General features: G+C 45.3%; 1 protein-coding gene across 1 annotated transcript in view; it reads left to right on the top strand.

Annotated features, from left to right (window-relative positions):
- Positions 1-10470: 10470 nt before the first annotated feature.
- The window catches only part of LOC126456928 (uncharacterized), a 126694-nt gene continuing 120367 nt past the window's right edge, over positions 10471-16797 (top strand). Inside the window, exon 1 of the mRNA XM_050092862.1 lies at positions 10471-10629. Within this exon, the coding sequence (XP_049948819.1) occupies positions 10560-10629 (70 nt within the window). The 5' untranslated portion in view covers positions 10471-10559. The remainder of the gene's footprint in view (positions 10630-16797) is intronic.

The raw sequence follows: 16797 nt of genomic DNA, 5'->3' as shown, positions 1-16797 counted from the left end.
CGACAAAGTGAGGTCAGTCTGGATTTAAGAAATTCCAAAACCTTCATACAGACGTACAAACGTACAGATAGGGGACCATTCGCAGTTTACATGGAATGTTTGCACGAAAACTTAGGCCGCTTGCACCCTATGGCACTAGGGAAATTATTGCATATTTCCTTGACAGAAGTGAAGAATTCTATACTTAACATCTCTTCAGCAGGAAAAACAAAAGTTAAGGTGGAACTGAAAACCCCAGACAAGGCTAATTTCCTAGTTACCAGTGAGGCATTAAAGTCAAAAAATATAGAAGCTTACATTACTTCCTTTGTTGTCCATAAGCTGGGAGTAATCAGGAAAGTAGACACCAACCTTGAAGAAGCGGAGATTTTGGAAGTGGTACAATCTCCCTTCCCTGTTGTAGGCGTTCGGAGGTTTACGAAGAGATATGGTAAAGACCAAATCGTTAAATTGCAGACCTGTTTGTTATACTTCGACTCTCAAACCTTACCGGAAGCCGTGTCTATTCACGAAACAAGATGTCCCGTAGACCTTTATGTACCAACTGTCAGGCAGTGCTTTAATTGTCTTCGTTACGGGCACATCAGCAAACAATGTCGATCTCAGATGAGATGCATTAAATGTAGTGGTCCACATAATGTTGAATCCTGTTTCTCACCTATCACTATTTGCGCTCATTGCGGGGGACAACACGCATCCACGGACCGTTCCTGCCCGGAATACCATATACGGTGACGAGCTCAAGAATTAACTACGTCCAACAACATTGACTTCAGGGATGCGCTGTCTATTGCTCGTATGCCAACCTATGCATCCGTCACCGGGGTTCAACAACATCACTTGCCGGCTCCGATCATTCCTGCTCCAACCAATTTGAGCTCTCCGGACTATCAAAACCCACAACTCTTCCCGCCGCTGCCCGCCGCAAGCATGCAGAGTCAACAACGCGGAAGTGGGACGCAACTCAGTGTGCAACTGTGCCCCAGCAGACACACGTCGCTTACCGGCCTCCCCGGCGGCAGGCGCAAGTAAACAACCAAAGTAACGTTCGTGAGTGGTCTCAGTACCGCAGCCTGTTATATCCCATGCAACATTCATTCACTACTATCAGCCAAAATCCATACCAGCCTGCTGCTCACAGATTAGCAACCCCACAAGCGCCGAATCAACGACAGCCTCAAGGTCATGCTGAACTTATAGATAAGATAATAAATGTGATTGATATTGTCATGCAAAACATGAGACAAAATAGTGCTATGAACAATTCCGATATCCGGCACCTCGTTACTGGCATATTTCAATCTCTCTCTCCCTAAATTATGGCGGCTTTAAAAGTATTGCAGTGGAATGCGAGATCGGCTAATTCCAATAGAGAAAGCTTGCAACGAGAACTGTTCGTAAGTCAGCCTGATATCGTTCTGTTATGTGAAGCTTGGTTCAAATTCGAACGAACTGTTCGCTTTCAAAATTATTCTATAGTAAGGGAAGACCGTCTCGATGGGTGGGGCGGCGTAGCTATACTGATAAAAACTTCGCTGCCGCATCGACCACACCCGTTACACGTACCTGTCACCAACCTTGAATTAGTTGCTGTGGAGATACGAACTGCCCACAAAACCTTTACAGTTGTCTCGTTGTATAACGCTCCCCACCACAGTATCGTGGAAGATGACTGGATACAATTACTAAGTCAGTTTCGTCCTCCCTTTATCGTAGCTGGAGACGTGAATGCCCACCATGTAGCGTGGGGAGGAGACGTGACAGACAGGAACGGCAGGACCTTGATAAGCGTTATCGAAGATAATAACCTAGTGATACTCAACGATGGCTCTCCTACTATGATAACTTCACCTCTCCGCAGACCCTCCGCAGTTGATGTAACTCTTTGCACCCCCTGGTTTAATGAAATATCTAATTGGTGCGTTAAAAAGGATTCAATGGGATCCGATCATCTCCCAATAGAGTTTCACATTAACATCAACGTCGATACTACGCACGTCTGTTACTCCAATAGTACGTGGAAAATCAAGGAAGCCAATTGGGCCTCTTATAAGGAAACGGTTCGGCGGGCACTCGCAAATACGAGACGTGACTTACGGGACGAAGATGCATACCCAGTTTTACTCAATGCTATGAACGCCGCAGCTGGCATCAGCATCCCTAAGAAAAAAGAGTTTACAGTAATTAAGCTCCGTTCTCCTCCTAGGTGGAATTCTGAATGCTCTCGGGAAGTTGCGAAGCGACGACTCGCCTTGAAAACCTATCGTCAGAATCCTTCATTGGACAACTTCTTGGCTGTGCAAAAAGTGAATGCGCGAGTTAACACATTCCTGAAGAAAACCAAGAAGGACAGTTGGAAACAATTTTGCTTGTCCCTAAATAATGAAACCAGTATGGCAAGCATCTGGCATAAAATAAAAGCTTTTAGAACAAGAAGACTGTCTTCCTCCCCTCCCGCTACCACAGCCTGGTTAGAGGAATTCATAGATACAATCGCTCCTCCCACGGTGCCATTTTTAAACCATAGGTTCCCTGCTTAAGAAGACCGCTATCATGTTCTCCTTCGTCCTTTCTCTAAAGAAGAACTCAACGAAGCTATTAAAGTATCGAGCGACAGTTGCCCTGGCATTGATCATATACAAAACTCTATGCTTGCACACCTGTCTATAGAAGCGAAAGACTTTCTCTTGAACATTTTTAATCAGTACTGGATGAAGAAAGACCTCATATCAACATGGAAGACGCAAGCAGTAATTCCAATTCTCAAAAGTGGTAAAGATCCAAATGTCGGTACTAATTATAGACCTATTGCCTTGTCGTCGTGTGTTGCAAAAACACTGGAACGAATGGTAAAAAAGAGACTAGAATGGTGGCTCGAAAAAAGTAATTTGTTGCCTCGGAGTCAATACGGCTTCAGAAAAGGCAAAGGGACCATGGATAACCTGTTTTTGCTTAATATGGATATCACGTCAGCCTTTCAAACGAAAGAGACAGTAGTGGCAGCTTTTCTTGACGTTAAGGGGGCATTTGATCACGTACAAATACCGATACTCTTGGACAAGCTGGCAGGATTCGGAATTCCTTCACGGATGATCTACGGTATCAGTACCCTGATTACTCAAAGAACGATCTAAGTCCGTTTCAAAGGTACCATGATCGGACCTTTTTATGTCTCCCAGGGCTTGCCGCAAGGTGCAAGTTTACGTCCTCTCCTGTATACTCTATATACGCACGACGTAGAACGCATACTTACTCCCAACCCACAAAAATCCTATAGTATGCTGATGATATATGTGTTTATTCTACTGCTGCTTCATATCTTCAGGCCAAAACGGCATTAACCACAACCATCGCACACATCGCTGAGTGGCTCTCTATCAATGGGCTGGAGATCTCGGCTGAGAAATCAGCAGTCGTTCCTTCTCCAAGTCGACGACTGCTCGCACTGAAGATCACATTACCTGTGGCAAGTACACCTTCCAAATAAAATCTCACGTTCGATTTCTGGGGATGATTTTTGACTCTCGGTTAAGCTGGGCGCCCCACATCCGATCCACCGTTACCAATTGTGAAGAAGGTTTAAATGTAATCAGATCACTCACTCGTGTCTGGTGGGGAGCGCACCAGAGTGTTTTACTCACCATGTACCGAGGGATAATTCGATCTCGATTAGACTATGGCTGTCAATTCTACCACACTGCGTCAAAGATTCATCTCTCCAAATTAGATACTCTTCACTATAGAGCCATTCGTACCTGTCTTGGAGCCATGCGATCGACGCCCACCAACGCCCTTTTAATAGAAGCAGGGGAGATGCCCTTGAGCATTAGGCGCCAAATGTTATCGGACAAATTCTACATTCAAGGCATGGCCATTATGGACAGTTCCGTCTATCAAAGTAGAGACTGCATTTATCGACTGTGGATTGCATCCCACAGAAGGAATAAAGTGCCAGTCATTTGTGCCAGCTTTGACACTTGGTCACCTGTCATACATTCTATACGGCGTTCAGCGCATCTACCTGTTTTTGAATATGATCTGCTCCCAGATCCCAGTCCATTATTTAAGTACGACCTGGCTGGACAGTACTAATGTCAACGTTGGCTTCAATCGTCTCGTTCAAGCACAATGGCCAGGTTTTCTCTATGTCTATACCGATGGCTCCAAAATTCCGCAGGAAGAGTGTACAGGATGCGCTTTTTTCCACCCTCAGATCCAAATCCGCAAAACCTTCAAACTGCCTACGAGCACTTCTATTTTTACGACGGAGACAGTGGCAGTTTTGGAAGCACTTAAGTTTGTCTCTAGCACTTCCTTCCCCAAGATATTGATAGTATCTGACTCGCAAAGCGTTCTTAAAAACATTCAGTACAGTCGATGGAACAAAACAACCAACAGTTAAATCTTGGCTGTGATATCTGAATATATTCGCAGCACACGCACGGGCCGGACGATCCATTTGTTGTGGGTACCTTCCCACTCTAGTATCCTCTATAATGATAAAGTTGATGCATTAGCCAAACAAGCGGCAACCTTAGGCACCGTCCTGGATCTGCACCTTCCTTATACAGACTACTTACGTGAAGTCAAGGATCACGCAAGACAACAATGGCAGGAAATGTGGAACGTTTCTCAACAGACAAAATGCGGTTATTACGCAGTGCTACAACCTCGGATTCCTTCACAGCCGTGGTTCATGAGGACATATCTGGACCGATCCACGATTTCTACCATCATAAGACTCCACTTCAATCATGCCTCTTTCCCACAACATCTACAACGGATCAACGTTTACAGTTCACCAGCATGTGAGTGTGATCCTGAGTCGGAAGCTGATGTCAACCACATCTTATTTATGTGTCCCAAATTTGACCGTGAACGGTTGGTCTTTCTGAAGACATTGCTGAGTATGGGCTACTATCTTACTCAATCAGCTTCTTTCTTCTCTTTTGTGTACTAAAGACGTTCGTCTATATAAAGTGATAGTTAACTTCATCAAGAGTAGTGGTTACAATCTGTAGGTTTTAATGGTGTACGTAAATTATAAATATGTCTTGCTGATGAAGATATTTCAGAATTTGTGTGTATTGTAAGCTAAGACACTTTTAATTATTTTCCAATTCAATTCAATTCAATTTTTAAAACATAATGTACAAAACTGTAACAGTTAAGCTTTTTATTCTTGTAAATATGCATTTCTGTATTTGTTTATTCAATTATGTGTACATTGTCACTATGTGTTGCCGATGGCTAAATTGAGTACACACTCAAAGGCCAATTAACAAATTAAAAAAAAAAAGGTGTCTGGCGCAGTTGTTGGATCGGTTACTGCTGCTGCAATGGCAGGTTACCATGATTTAAGTGAGTTTGAAAGTGATGTTATAGTCGGCCCACGAGCTATGGGATTCAGCATCTCTGAGGTAGAGATGAATTGGGGATTTTCCCGTACGACCATTTCACGAGAGTTCCGTGAATATCAGGAATCCTGTAAAACATTAAAACTCCGACATCGCTGCGGCCTGGAAAAGATCCTACAGGAACGGGACCAACGACAACTGAATAGTTCAACGTGACAGAAGTGCAACCTTTCCGAAAATTGCTGCAGATTTCAGTGCTGGGCCATCACAAGTGTCAGTGTGCGAACCATCCAACGAAACATCGTCGATATGGGCTTCCGGAGCCGAAGGCCCACTCGTGTGCCCTTGATGACTGCGCAACACAAAGCTTAACGCCTCGCCTGGGCCCGTCAACACCGACACAGGACTGTTGATGACTGCAAACGTGTTGCCTGATCGGGTGAGTCTCGTTTCAAATTGTACACTACTGGCCATTAGAATTGCTACACAACGCAGATGACGTGCTACAGACGCGAAATTTAACCGACAGGAAGAAGATGCTGTGATATGCAAATGATTGGCTTTTCAGAGGACTCACACAATGTAGGCGCCGGTGGCGACAGTTACAACGTGCTGACATGAAGAAAGTTTCCAATCGATTTCTCATACACAAACAGCATTAGACCGGCGTTGCCTGGTGAAACGTTGTTGTGATGCCTCGTTTAAGGAGGAGAAATGCGTACCATCACCTTTCCGACTTTGATAAAGGTCAGATTGTAGCTATCGCGATTGCGGTTTATCGTATCGCGACATTGCTGCTCGCGTCGGTCGAGATCCAATGACTGTTAGCAGAATATGGAACGGGTGGGTTCAGGAGGGTAATACGGAATGCCGTGATGGATCCCAACGGCCTCGTATCACCAGCAGTCGAAATGACAGGCATTTTATCCGCATGGCTGTAACGGATCGTGCACCCACGTCTCGATCCCTGAGTCAACAGATGGGGACGTTTGCAAGACAACCACCATCTGGACGAACAGTTCGACGACGTTTGCAGCAGCATGGACTATCAGCTCGGAGACCATGGCTGCGGTTACCCTTGACGCTGCATCACAGACAGGAGCGCCTGCGATGGTGTACTCAACGACGAACCTGGGTGCACGAATGACAAAACGTCATTTTTTCGGATGGATCCAGATTCTGTTTACAGTATCATGATGGTCGCATCCGTGTTTGGCGGCATCGCTGTGAACGCACATTGGAAGCGTGTATTCGTCATCGCCATACTGGCGTATCACTCGGCGTGATGGTATGGGGTGCCATTGGTTACACGTCTCTGTCACCTCTTGTTCGCATTGATGGGACTTTGAACAGTGGACGTTACACTTCAGGTGTGTTACGACCCGTGGCTCTACCCTTCATTCGATCCCTGCGAAACCCTACATTTCAGCAGGGTAATGTCCGACCGCATGTTGCAGATCCTGTACGGGCCTTTCTTGGTACAGAAAAAGTTCGACTGCTGCCGTGGCCAGCATATTCCCCAGACCTCTCACCAACTGAAAACTCTGGTCAATGGTGGCCGAGCAACTGGCTCGTCCCAATACGCCAGTCACTACTCTTGATGAACTGCGGTATCGTGTTGAAGCTGCATGGGCAGCTGTACCTGTACACGCCATCCAAGCTCTGTTTGACTCAATCCCCAGGCGTAACTAGGCCGTTATTACGGCCAAAAGTGGTCGTTCTGGGTACTGATTCGTCAGGGTCTATGCACCCAAATTACGTGAAAATGTAATCACATGTCGGTTCTAGTATAATATACACTCCTGGAAATGGAAAAAAGAACACATTGACACCGGTGTGTCAGACCCACCATACTTGCTCCGGACACTGCAAGAGGGCTGTACAAGCAATGATCACGCGCACGGCACAGCGGACACACCAGGAACCGCGGTGTTGGCCGTCGAATGGCGCTAGCTGCGCAGCATTTGTGCACCGCCGCCGTCAGTGTCAGCTAGTTTGCCGTGGCATACGGAGCTCCATCGCAGTCTTTAACACTGGTAGCATGCCGCGACAGCGTGGACGTGAACCGTATGTGCAGTTGACGGACTTTGAGCGAGGGCGTATAGTGGGCATGCGGGTGGCCGGGTGGACGTACCGCCGAATTGCTCAACACGTGAGGCGTGAGGTCTCCACAGTACATCGATGTTGTCGCCAGTGGTCGGCGGAAGGTGCACGTGCCCTTCGACCTGGGACCGGACCGCAGCGACGCACGGATGCACGCCAAGACCGTAGGATCCTACGCAGTGCCGTAGGGGACCGCACCGCCACTTCCCAGCAAATTAGGGACACTGTTGCTCCTGGGGTATCGGCGAGGACCATTCGCAACCGTCTCCATGAAGCTGGGCTACGGTCCCGCACACCGTTAGGCCGTCTTCCGCTCGCGCCCCAACATCGTGCAGCCCGCCTCCAGTGGTGTCGCGACAGGCGTGAATGGAGGGACGAATGGAGACGTGTCGTCTTCAGCGATGAGAGTCGCTTCTGCCTTGGTGCCAATGATGGTCGTATGCGTGTTTGGCGCCGTGCAGGTGAGCGCCACAATCAGGACTGCATACGACCGAGGCACACAGGGCCAACACCCGGCATCATGGTGCGGGGAGCGATCTCCTACACTGGCCGTACACCACTGGTGATCGTCGAGGGGACACTGAATAGTGCACGGTACATCCAAACCGTCATCGAACCCATCGTTCTACCATTCCTAGACCGGCAAGGGAACTTGCTGTTCCAACAGGACAATGCACGTCCGCATGTATCCCGTGCCACCCAACGTGCTCTAGAAGGTGTAAGTCAACTACCCTGGCCAGCAAGATCTCCGGATCTGTCCCCCATTGAGCATGTTTGGTACTGGATGAAGCGTCGTCTCACGCGGTCTGCACGTCCAGCACGAACGCTGGTCCAACTGAGGCGCCAGGTGGAAATGGCATGGCAAGCCGTTCCACAGGACTACATCCAGCATCTCTACGATCGTCTCCATGGGAGAATAGCAGCCTGCATTGCTGCGAAAGGTGGATATACACTGTACTAGTGCCGACATTGTGCATGCTCTGTTGCCGGTGTCTATGTGCCTGTGGTTCTGTCAGTGTGATTATGTGATGTATCTGACCCCAGGAATGTGTCAATAAAGTTTCCCCTTCCTGGGACAATGAATTCACGGTGTTCTTATTTCAATTTCCAGGAGTGTATTTGTCCAATGAATAGCCGTTTATCATCTGCATTTCTTCTTGGTGTAGCAATTTCAATGGCCAGTAGTGTATCAAGCAGATGGATGTGTACGGGTACGGAGAGAACCTCATGAATCCGTGGACCCTGCATGTCAGCAGGGGACTGTTCAACGTGGTGAAGGCTCTGGGACGCGTGCGGTTAGAGTGGTATGGGACCCTTAGTAACGCCTAAATACGACTCTGACACGTGACACATACATACGCATCCTTGTTGTTGTTGTTGGTTGGTTTGGGGAAGGAGACCAGACAGCGTGGTCATTGTGTAAGTAGGCTGTTTATGTTTTCTCTATGTAAGTAGGCTGTTTATGTTTTCTTATTGGCAATGTTACGTAGCGCTCAATATGAAAATCACTGGCTGTGCTGTGTGCAGTCTGTGGCTGCTTTGCATTGTTGTAATACTCGCCATTGTAGTGTTAGGCAGCTGGCCGTGAACAGCGCGTAGCGTTGCGCAGTTGGAGGTGAGCCGCCAGCAGTGGTGGATGTGGGGAGAGAGATGGCGGAGTTTTGTAATTTGGCATGAACTGCTATTTATATATGATGATATCAAGGTAAATACATTATTTGTTCTCTACTAATATCTTTCATTTGCTAACTATCCCTATCAGTAGTTAGTGCCTTCCATAGTTTGAATCTTTTATTTAGCTGGCAGTAGTGGCGCTCGCTGTATTGCAGTAGCTTGAGCAGCGAAGATTTTTGTGAGGTAAGTGATTTGTGAAAGGTATAGTTTAATGTTAGTCAGGGCCATTCTTTTGTAGGGAATTTTGAAAGTCAGATTGCGTTGCGCTAACAAAATATTGTGTGTCAGTTTAAGCACAGTCTTGTATAATTGTTCAAAGGGGAAGTTTCAATTGGTCTCATCGGATTAGGGAAGGATGGGGAAGGAAGTCGGCCGTGCCCTTTCAGAGGAACCATCCCGGCATTTGCCTGGAGTGATTTAGGGAAATCACGGAAAACCTAAATCAGGACGGCCGGACGCGGGATTGAACCGTCGTCCTCCCGAATGCGAGTCCAGTGTCTAACCACTGCGCCACCTCGCTCGGTCATACGCATCCTGTCTGATCACCTGCATCCATTCGTGACCATTGTGCATTCCGACGGACTTGGTCGATTCCAACAGGAGAGCCGGCCGTGTGGCTGAGCGGTTCTAGGCGCGTCAGTCTGGAACCGCACGACCGCTACGGTCACCGGTTCGAACCCAGCCTCGGGCATGGAAGTGTGTGATGTCCTTAGGTTAGTTAGGTGTAAGTAGTCCTAAGTTCTAGGGGACTGATGACCAAAGAAGTTAAGTCCCATAGTGCTCAGAGCCATTTAAACCATTTGAGCCAACAGGAGAATGCGACACCCCACAAATCCAGAATTGCTGCAGAGTGGCTGCAGGATCACTGTTCTGAGTTTAAACACTTCCGCTGCCCACCAGACTCCCCAAACATGTATTGAAAACATCTGGAATGCCTTGCGACGTGATGTTCAAAAGAGATCTCCACCCCCTCGTACTTTCACGGTTTTATGGACAGCCATGATTGGTGTCAATTCCCTCCAGCACTATTTCAGACATTAGCCGAGTCCATGCCTTGTCGTATCGTGGCACTACTGCGTGTTTGCGGGGGCCCTACACGGTATTAGGCAGGTGTACCGGCTTCTTTGGTTCTTCAGTGTATGATTTCGCTTTTCAGGTCATTAGTGAATAATGTGATGTGGCGCCCGGTGCAAGGCCCGCGTGTCGTGCGACCTGACTTTGCGGTATCGCCGCGTCGCCAGCTAACCTGGGCCGTGGTGGTGGTGGTGGTGGTGGTGGAGGAGGATGTGGGTGCGGTAGTGCGGCCGGGCGCCGGCAGGGGCCGTTGGGACCGGGAGGGCAGAGCCGGCCAGAGCGAGCAGCCACCAGTAGCAGCGCAGCCGCGTCCCCAGACAGAAACACACTCCGTCCGCCCGCCCGCTCGCCATGGCCGCCGTTGGACCCCGAGTCGCCTTCGCTGCCTTCGCGCTCGTCGCGCTCTTCGTCGCACACGCAGGTCAGTCGCTGCCTTCCGTGTTCTCGTATACCGCCACACGTCGCGGCCGTTGTCTTTATAACAACCGTCGTACGTTCACCGTGGACTGTAAATGTACCTAGTTTTCTCCTCTTCTTTACGACAAGAGATATCGAATATCACCTCACGCGGTTTTCTTGCTTTTAACCCTTAGCTTCCCAGGTCATTATTTTATCACACACAGTCCCAACTGCTGTCCGACGGACCGCTACATTTAAGTAGCGATAAAAATTGTATTCAATAATTTCACTGGAACAGTTCAGTTTACTTATGTAAAATGTTACTTTGAAACTTCTCCAAAAATACATACAAATAAATTTCACAGTTTATCTTTACGAAAAAACTGCATTTAAGCAGAAAACTGCATAAAATGAACATGATAATATTAATGCTATGAAAAAGTCTAATACCCTGTTTTCTAAATTTTACTTTTTCCTGTACTTTTGTTGCTTATTATACATGTAATAATAAAAACAAACTCGAATGAAAGATTAAAAAAAATTACACTAGTACTTTTTACGTTTTTACTTTCCTTCTCGGAGACTCTCTTTGCTCTCGCTGCGAATTTTTGTAGAGAATTCAAATTAGATTGGCTTCTTTCAAAACTGACAAGTACATAGCGTCCTTCTCTTGTTTTGTGGGTAAGTTGTGGAGCATGTTTCGCGTTTTCCCAGTCGTTCTACACCGACTTCCACTCTTGGTTCTGCTAAAACCAAAACACGGCGAATGGCTGCACGAAGTTCACGGGGAATGTGACAGATGTCGAATCGCTTTTTATCTGTGGTGTCACTAACGAGTTTGTAAGCTTCTACAAAAAATTCGAGTGGCTCACATAAGTATACGAATTGTGAAGGACAGACATTTACCCCTCTTATGTCCAACATGCGGAAAAATAATGCCGCTGGCCATCGGTGGAAGAGGCTTCGACGACTAGCGATATTTGTTTCGACCGAATATAACTCTACCAAGAACCTTTAGCTAAAGATTGAACCTCTACACTTCTGTCGTTTTCACTTGTTTTGTTCAAGGAATTCACAGGTGGCAAAGCAAATTCGTCTTCACTTTCGCACTGTTCCTACTTTCAATTAAGTTCACTTTCAATTTTGTTGTTACTATCTGATCCAATATCATTTCCTAGAATGTCGTGAAACAATTTCAAAACAGTATCCTCCAAGTAATGGTCCGTTACACGAACAGTAGATAAAGACCTGGCTACTGTAACTATAACGCACCGTTTTGGGGACGGCCTCAGAGGCTGCTAGCACGAAAGAAGAATGAAGTAAGTGCAAGTCACATTCATGCGGCTACTGACAAAGGAAGCCACAGCAGCTTCGGGAAAAAACAACTAGACAACGGTGTCATCCACTACCCCAACCCTAAGCATTACCAACTGAGACCTGGAACGTTGAGGGTTAACTAAATTATCCTCTTAATATTGTCCTGCGAGTACAGGGTGAGCATGAAGTGCTTCCTTGATAACACGAACTTATTTCTAAGGAGCTACGCTAGATACAGCAATGCACTTTATTGCAAACGGTAGCTTAACTCTTACAGCTTCTTTTATCGGTAAACTTCTGCAAGAGCTCAGTGCGTTGCCCGTAGAACTAGGTGATACTCAGTTTCTCTCCACTTCTTTACAAACATCTCATCCATAACTCCTCTACAGTATTTCGTAATACTGGCGGATGTGCTTGCACGTCAGGAACTGGTGAAAAACAGTTTATCCTCTTAACATAGCCCCACTCAAAAGTCAAGTGGGGCTATAACTGGGGAATATGACGGCCATGATGTTCGACCGTCTCTGCTGATCCATGTATACGGAAAGTTTTCATCCAAGAACTGGTAAACTAATAACCCCACAGTGGCGGTTCATCTTATTGAAACACTACCAATGACCGAAACTCCTATAACTGAGATAACTGTTCACATATAAGGGTGTACCCATAAAAAATATTTGAATTGAGCTACCATTTTCAAAACAGTGCATAGATATGTGGAATTGTGTCCTTAAATAATTACTAGTGGTCCAGGGTACCCTCCGCCACGCACCGTACGGTGTAGATGAAAAACTTTACGAGTTTAGCAATGTTTTGAAAAAAACTGTGTATCTGTATCTAGTATAGTTCCTTATAAAAAAAAATTGTAATCAGGGAAAGACTTTATTCTCACCATGTACAACAGCAAGAAATGACAGCCTTTACCCTTGCAACAGCTGCTATTCCCATTTCCACAACCGTAAACTATATCTCATTCCTCGAAAGCTCTTCGACAGTACTAGTAAACGGAAAATGAGATTGTAAATAGTATCTAATAGGCAGTCAGTTTATCTCGTACTATGACCAGTGCTTTAAAGAACCATCACAAGAGAGGTAGCCATTCTGTGAAGTATCTGTCTCGTTGATTCTACAGTGATTTTATGGAGCGGTGACTTCTGTGTGTCCGGCGGATGGCTGTTTTGAACGATGGTTCGTTTCCAGAAAGAGAGAAGTTTGAATTCCTCTCTGGCCCTTTCAGTGGTTTCCATAAATCAGTTTAGGCGAATGTTGGTTTTGTGACTTATGTTCACCTCGGCTCCGTTCGTGACTTCACTCTTCTGCGACTTACTTTTTTCACCATTCTGAAGAACCCTGCGGTCAGCCTGCAACAAAGAGAAAGAACTCTATCAAGATTAGTTGCAAAATCCTGCACCCTTTCAAATCGTTTAAAGCCTCAGGGAAATACTACGAAACGATACTGGATGGGACGAGTATGTAAAAACTGTAGTGCGGAAGACGAACTTTGGAAATGCGGAAACTGGGAGTTACTTAAAGAGGCAACAAAACTTTGATATTCAAAATTTCATACCATTATTGGCCGAGTTTAAAAATTTAAAATACAGTCGTAATCTACTCATTAAGAAGTAAAATCTTACGTTAAAGAAATAACACAATAACTCAACTATTTAAATTAGAAAATGTATTTAAAAGAAGTAAAACCTCACGTTAAAGGTTTACCACAGTAACTCAAGTATTAAAATTATAAAATGTTTGTCTTTCGTCAGGCACCGTAACCCACAGCGTCCAGGTTGTATTCGTCCAGTATTACAGAATGAACGCTTAGCGACTTCCTACAAAATTTTCACATAATTACCAACTTTTTCCTGACTGTTTCTCGCTGACAGCCCCAACGTAATAATGAAAGGAAGAAAGCTTATCTCCTACTGCATTTTCGCTGATCATGCGGTAAACATCAGGCATAACATTCTAATGTAATACTCCTTTATTACTCTTTTCGCAACCATTTTGCAGACACTTCACTTATACCACAGCATATACGTGAAACATGTTATAATTGTATGACATACATCTCGATACATGTGAGTTTCTTTCTAAAAAGAATCGGGATGATTCTTATTTCAGTTTAAAATCTTTTTAAAAAGGTTGAGTTTTAGCAGGTAACTCGACGGGTAAGTCCAGTATTTCCGTGATCAAACATCAGTCTGTCCGTGGGTTTTTTTCTGACACTTGTTGCATCTTTCAAACTGGCAAAGACTTTTAAATCAGTTCAAAGATGGGAAGAGGGCATCGACGTATCTACTCGGACAGGGTCATGCTTTGTAAAGCACTGTGCTATTCATGCCAACATTTCGTTTAAGAAAAACAAATTTTTTTGTTCTGTTTTATAAGTTTTAACATCCTGTCGGTCAAGCGATCATTAGAAACATGAGAAAGGAAGGTTAAGAGTTCCGCGTCTTCGCCCACATATACACCATACAAGCCACTCTACAATCTGAGGTGGGGGGTACTTCGAACCAGTATTAACAACTATGTTGCCGAACTAGGTACAGCAGAGGTAAAACTCAGGACTCGGATACGGGAGGACGCCGTTCAAATCCCCGTTTCGCCGCCCCGATTGTCCACGGTTTCTCTAAACCACTTAAGGTGAATTCCGCGATAGTCCTATGAAAGCGACGTGCTTGCTTTCCCTTTATCAATCTGAGCTTGTGCCCTGTCTGTAATGAGCTCGTCGTTTAACATAAGATTATACTTCATAATCAGTAGATAATGAGGGCATTTTAAAATTTTAGATTCGGTCAACAATCATACGAAATATTGAAAACCAAATTTTTGTTGCCTCGGATGTCGTTCGGTAGGCGACCTGCAACCGTGATTGAGCGCCTGATTTAGTTGTTTAGTAATATAGATTATATTTCCTTCTGGAGCGAGGGAAAATTTTTTCTCTTGGTGTTTACGCGCTATATACGATGGAAGCAAGAGAATAATTGTAAAGCCTTTATCGAATAGCGTTTCTCTAAATCTGCCCAACACTTCCCTGAGACTGTTGCAATGTCGTACAGGCTGCATGGATCTGTTGCGCGCCTCAGATTTCTTTCGATGCCCGCTTTCACGCCTGCTTGATAGGAAGTTCCAACAGTAGAACAGCAATCAAGAACTCATCGCACTATTTACTATGCAGATGCACCACATTTTCCTAAAATATCGCCAAAAGATTGTCTTCTTTTGCTTCACCTCCCACTGATTTCATGTTTCGTCCCGTTTCGTACTGATTCGGAGTATTGCCCCTAAATACTTAAACGATATAATGCGTTCGAGAAGTTTTATATAGAAGCCATTTTCAAGTGGAGCTGAAACTGACATTTTAAATTTATGATTTAAGGGGGGTAGGACGTCAGTCGGACCGACTTGGAGCAGGAGAGGCACCACAGGACATTTTAACTTACACTGTCTATACTTTTATAAGTAAATTCATAAAACTTTGTCAGCATGACCAGGAAGGATTCAGGATTCACACTCGTAGCAGCGGAAATTCAAAAACCTAACCAAATAATTTTTTTTACATGTGAAATTTCGTCATTTTTTCACTTACTATTGGCTGCATTTGTTACTATAGGTACACTTTTCTTCATAAGTAAGAGAGACTGTTCCATGAATTTTGCACAGCATACAAACCATACTTACAGGTGTCTGAAAGTCTAGAATCTAATGTATGAAAAAATGAAAGAGCTGTTACGTTTTAAACTTTATGTTTAGAAAAAAATCAAATTTTGTAGTTAATTATCTCAATTTTAACCACAGTTTTTGATAGATTTGGAAAATTCTAGAGTTTCATACACCTGTAAGTATGGTTTGTATGCTGTGCAAAATTCATCAAAGAATCTCTCTTACTTGTGAAGATAAATGTACCTATAGCAACAAATGCAGCCAACAGTAAGTGAAAAAATGATAAATTCATATCTAAAAAAATTTATTTTGTTATGTTTTTGCACTTCCACTGCTATGAGTGTGAATCCTGAATCCTTCCTGGTCATGCTGACAAAGTTTTATGAATTTATTTGTAAAAGTATAGACAGTAGAAAATAAAATGTCCTGTGGTGCCTCTCCTGCTCCAAGTCGGCCCGTTTGACGTTCTACCCCCCCTTAATGGATATTTCAATGGTGATGTGGGTGGATCACGAGTGTTGGCTCCTGGATACCTCGATCAGGACATAACTACATGACGTAACTGCAAGTCCTACAAGAGTTTAAGCAGCTGTATGAGTAAGTCCGGCAACGATAAAAAGGCGCGCCTTATCGGATACAAGGACCTTTGGGTCAATGACGTGATGGCTGGACGGGTTCAGAAGGCAGTAGGCGCGTTCTAAGAGACAGGAACGCGAAGTCAGAAATACTGTGTTGGCCCGAGTAGGCTGCACGGTTTCTCCAGGAGCTGTGGGTAACCGCTATGCTGATTACATGTAATGTTGCGCAGTTACGGACGTAAGCGTCCGTCGGTGAGAAAATACCAGCGGAAACTGAGGGAAAGACGTGCTGGTGGCAAAAGCGCGTCACGTACGAAATCACAACCTAATTACGGTGCCGTCAGTAGTTAGCACTAGTCGAGGAAGAGCAGCGCAGCCTGGTTGCTACCTAGCAGCAGCTATTTTAGAGACCACGTCTCGCTCGCTTGATTTCGCAAGCGGGTGGGCGTGCCCTACCGTACTGCTAGCTGGCCGCACCCTATTCTAGCGCGTCACCCATCCAAACACAAGAGGCAGGGACCACGCTGTATAGTTTGGCGCACAATTTTCTGTTTCTTACTAAGTTTCGGTATTTACGTAACGAACAAATCGAACGGTGTGTGTGTTTCGAACGCAGTGAGCATCCGACTAGT

The sequence above is a fragment of the Schistocerca serialis genome, chromosome 2, assembly GCF_023864345.2.
Source record: "Schistocerca serialis cubense isolate TAMUIC-IGC-003099 chromosome 2, iqSchSeri2.2, whole genome shotgun sequence".
In the NCBI taxonomy this organism is placed as follows: Eukaryota; Metazoa; Arthropoda; class Insecta; order Orthoptera; family Acrididae; genus Schistocerca; species Schistocerca serialis.
Note: the sequence above shows the minus strand (reverse complement) of the source record. Positions and strands in the feature narration are given on the sequence as shown.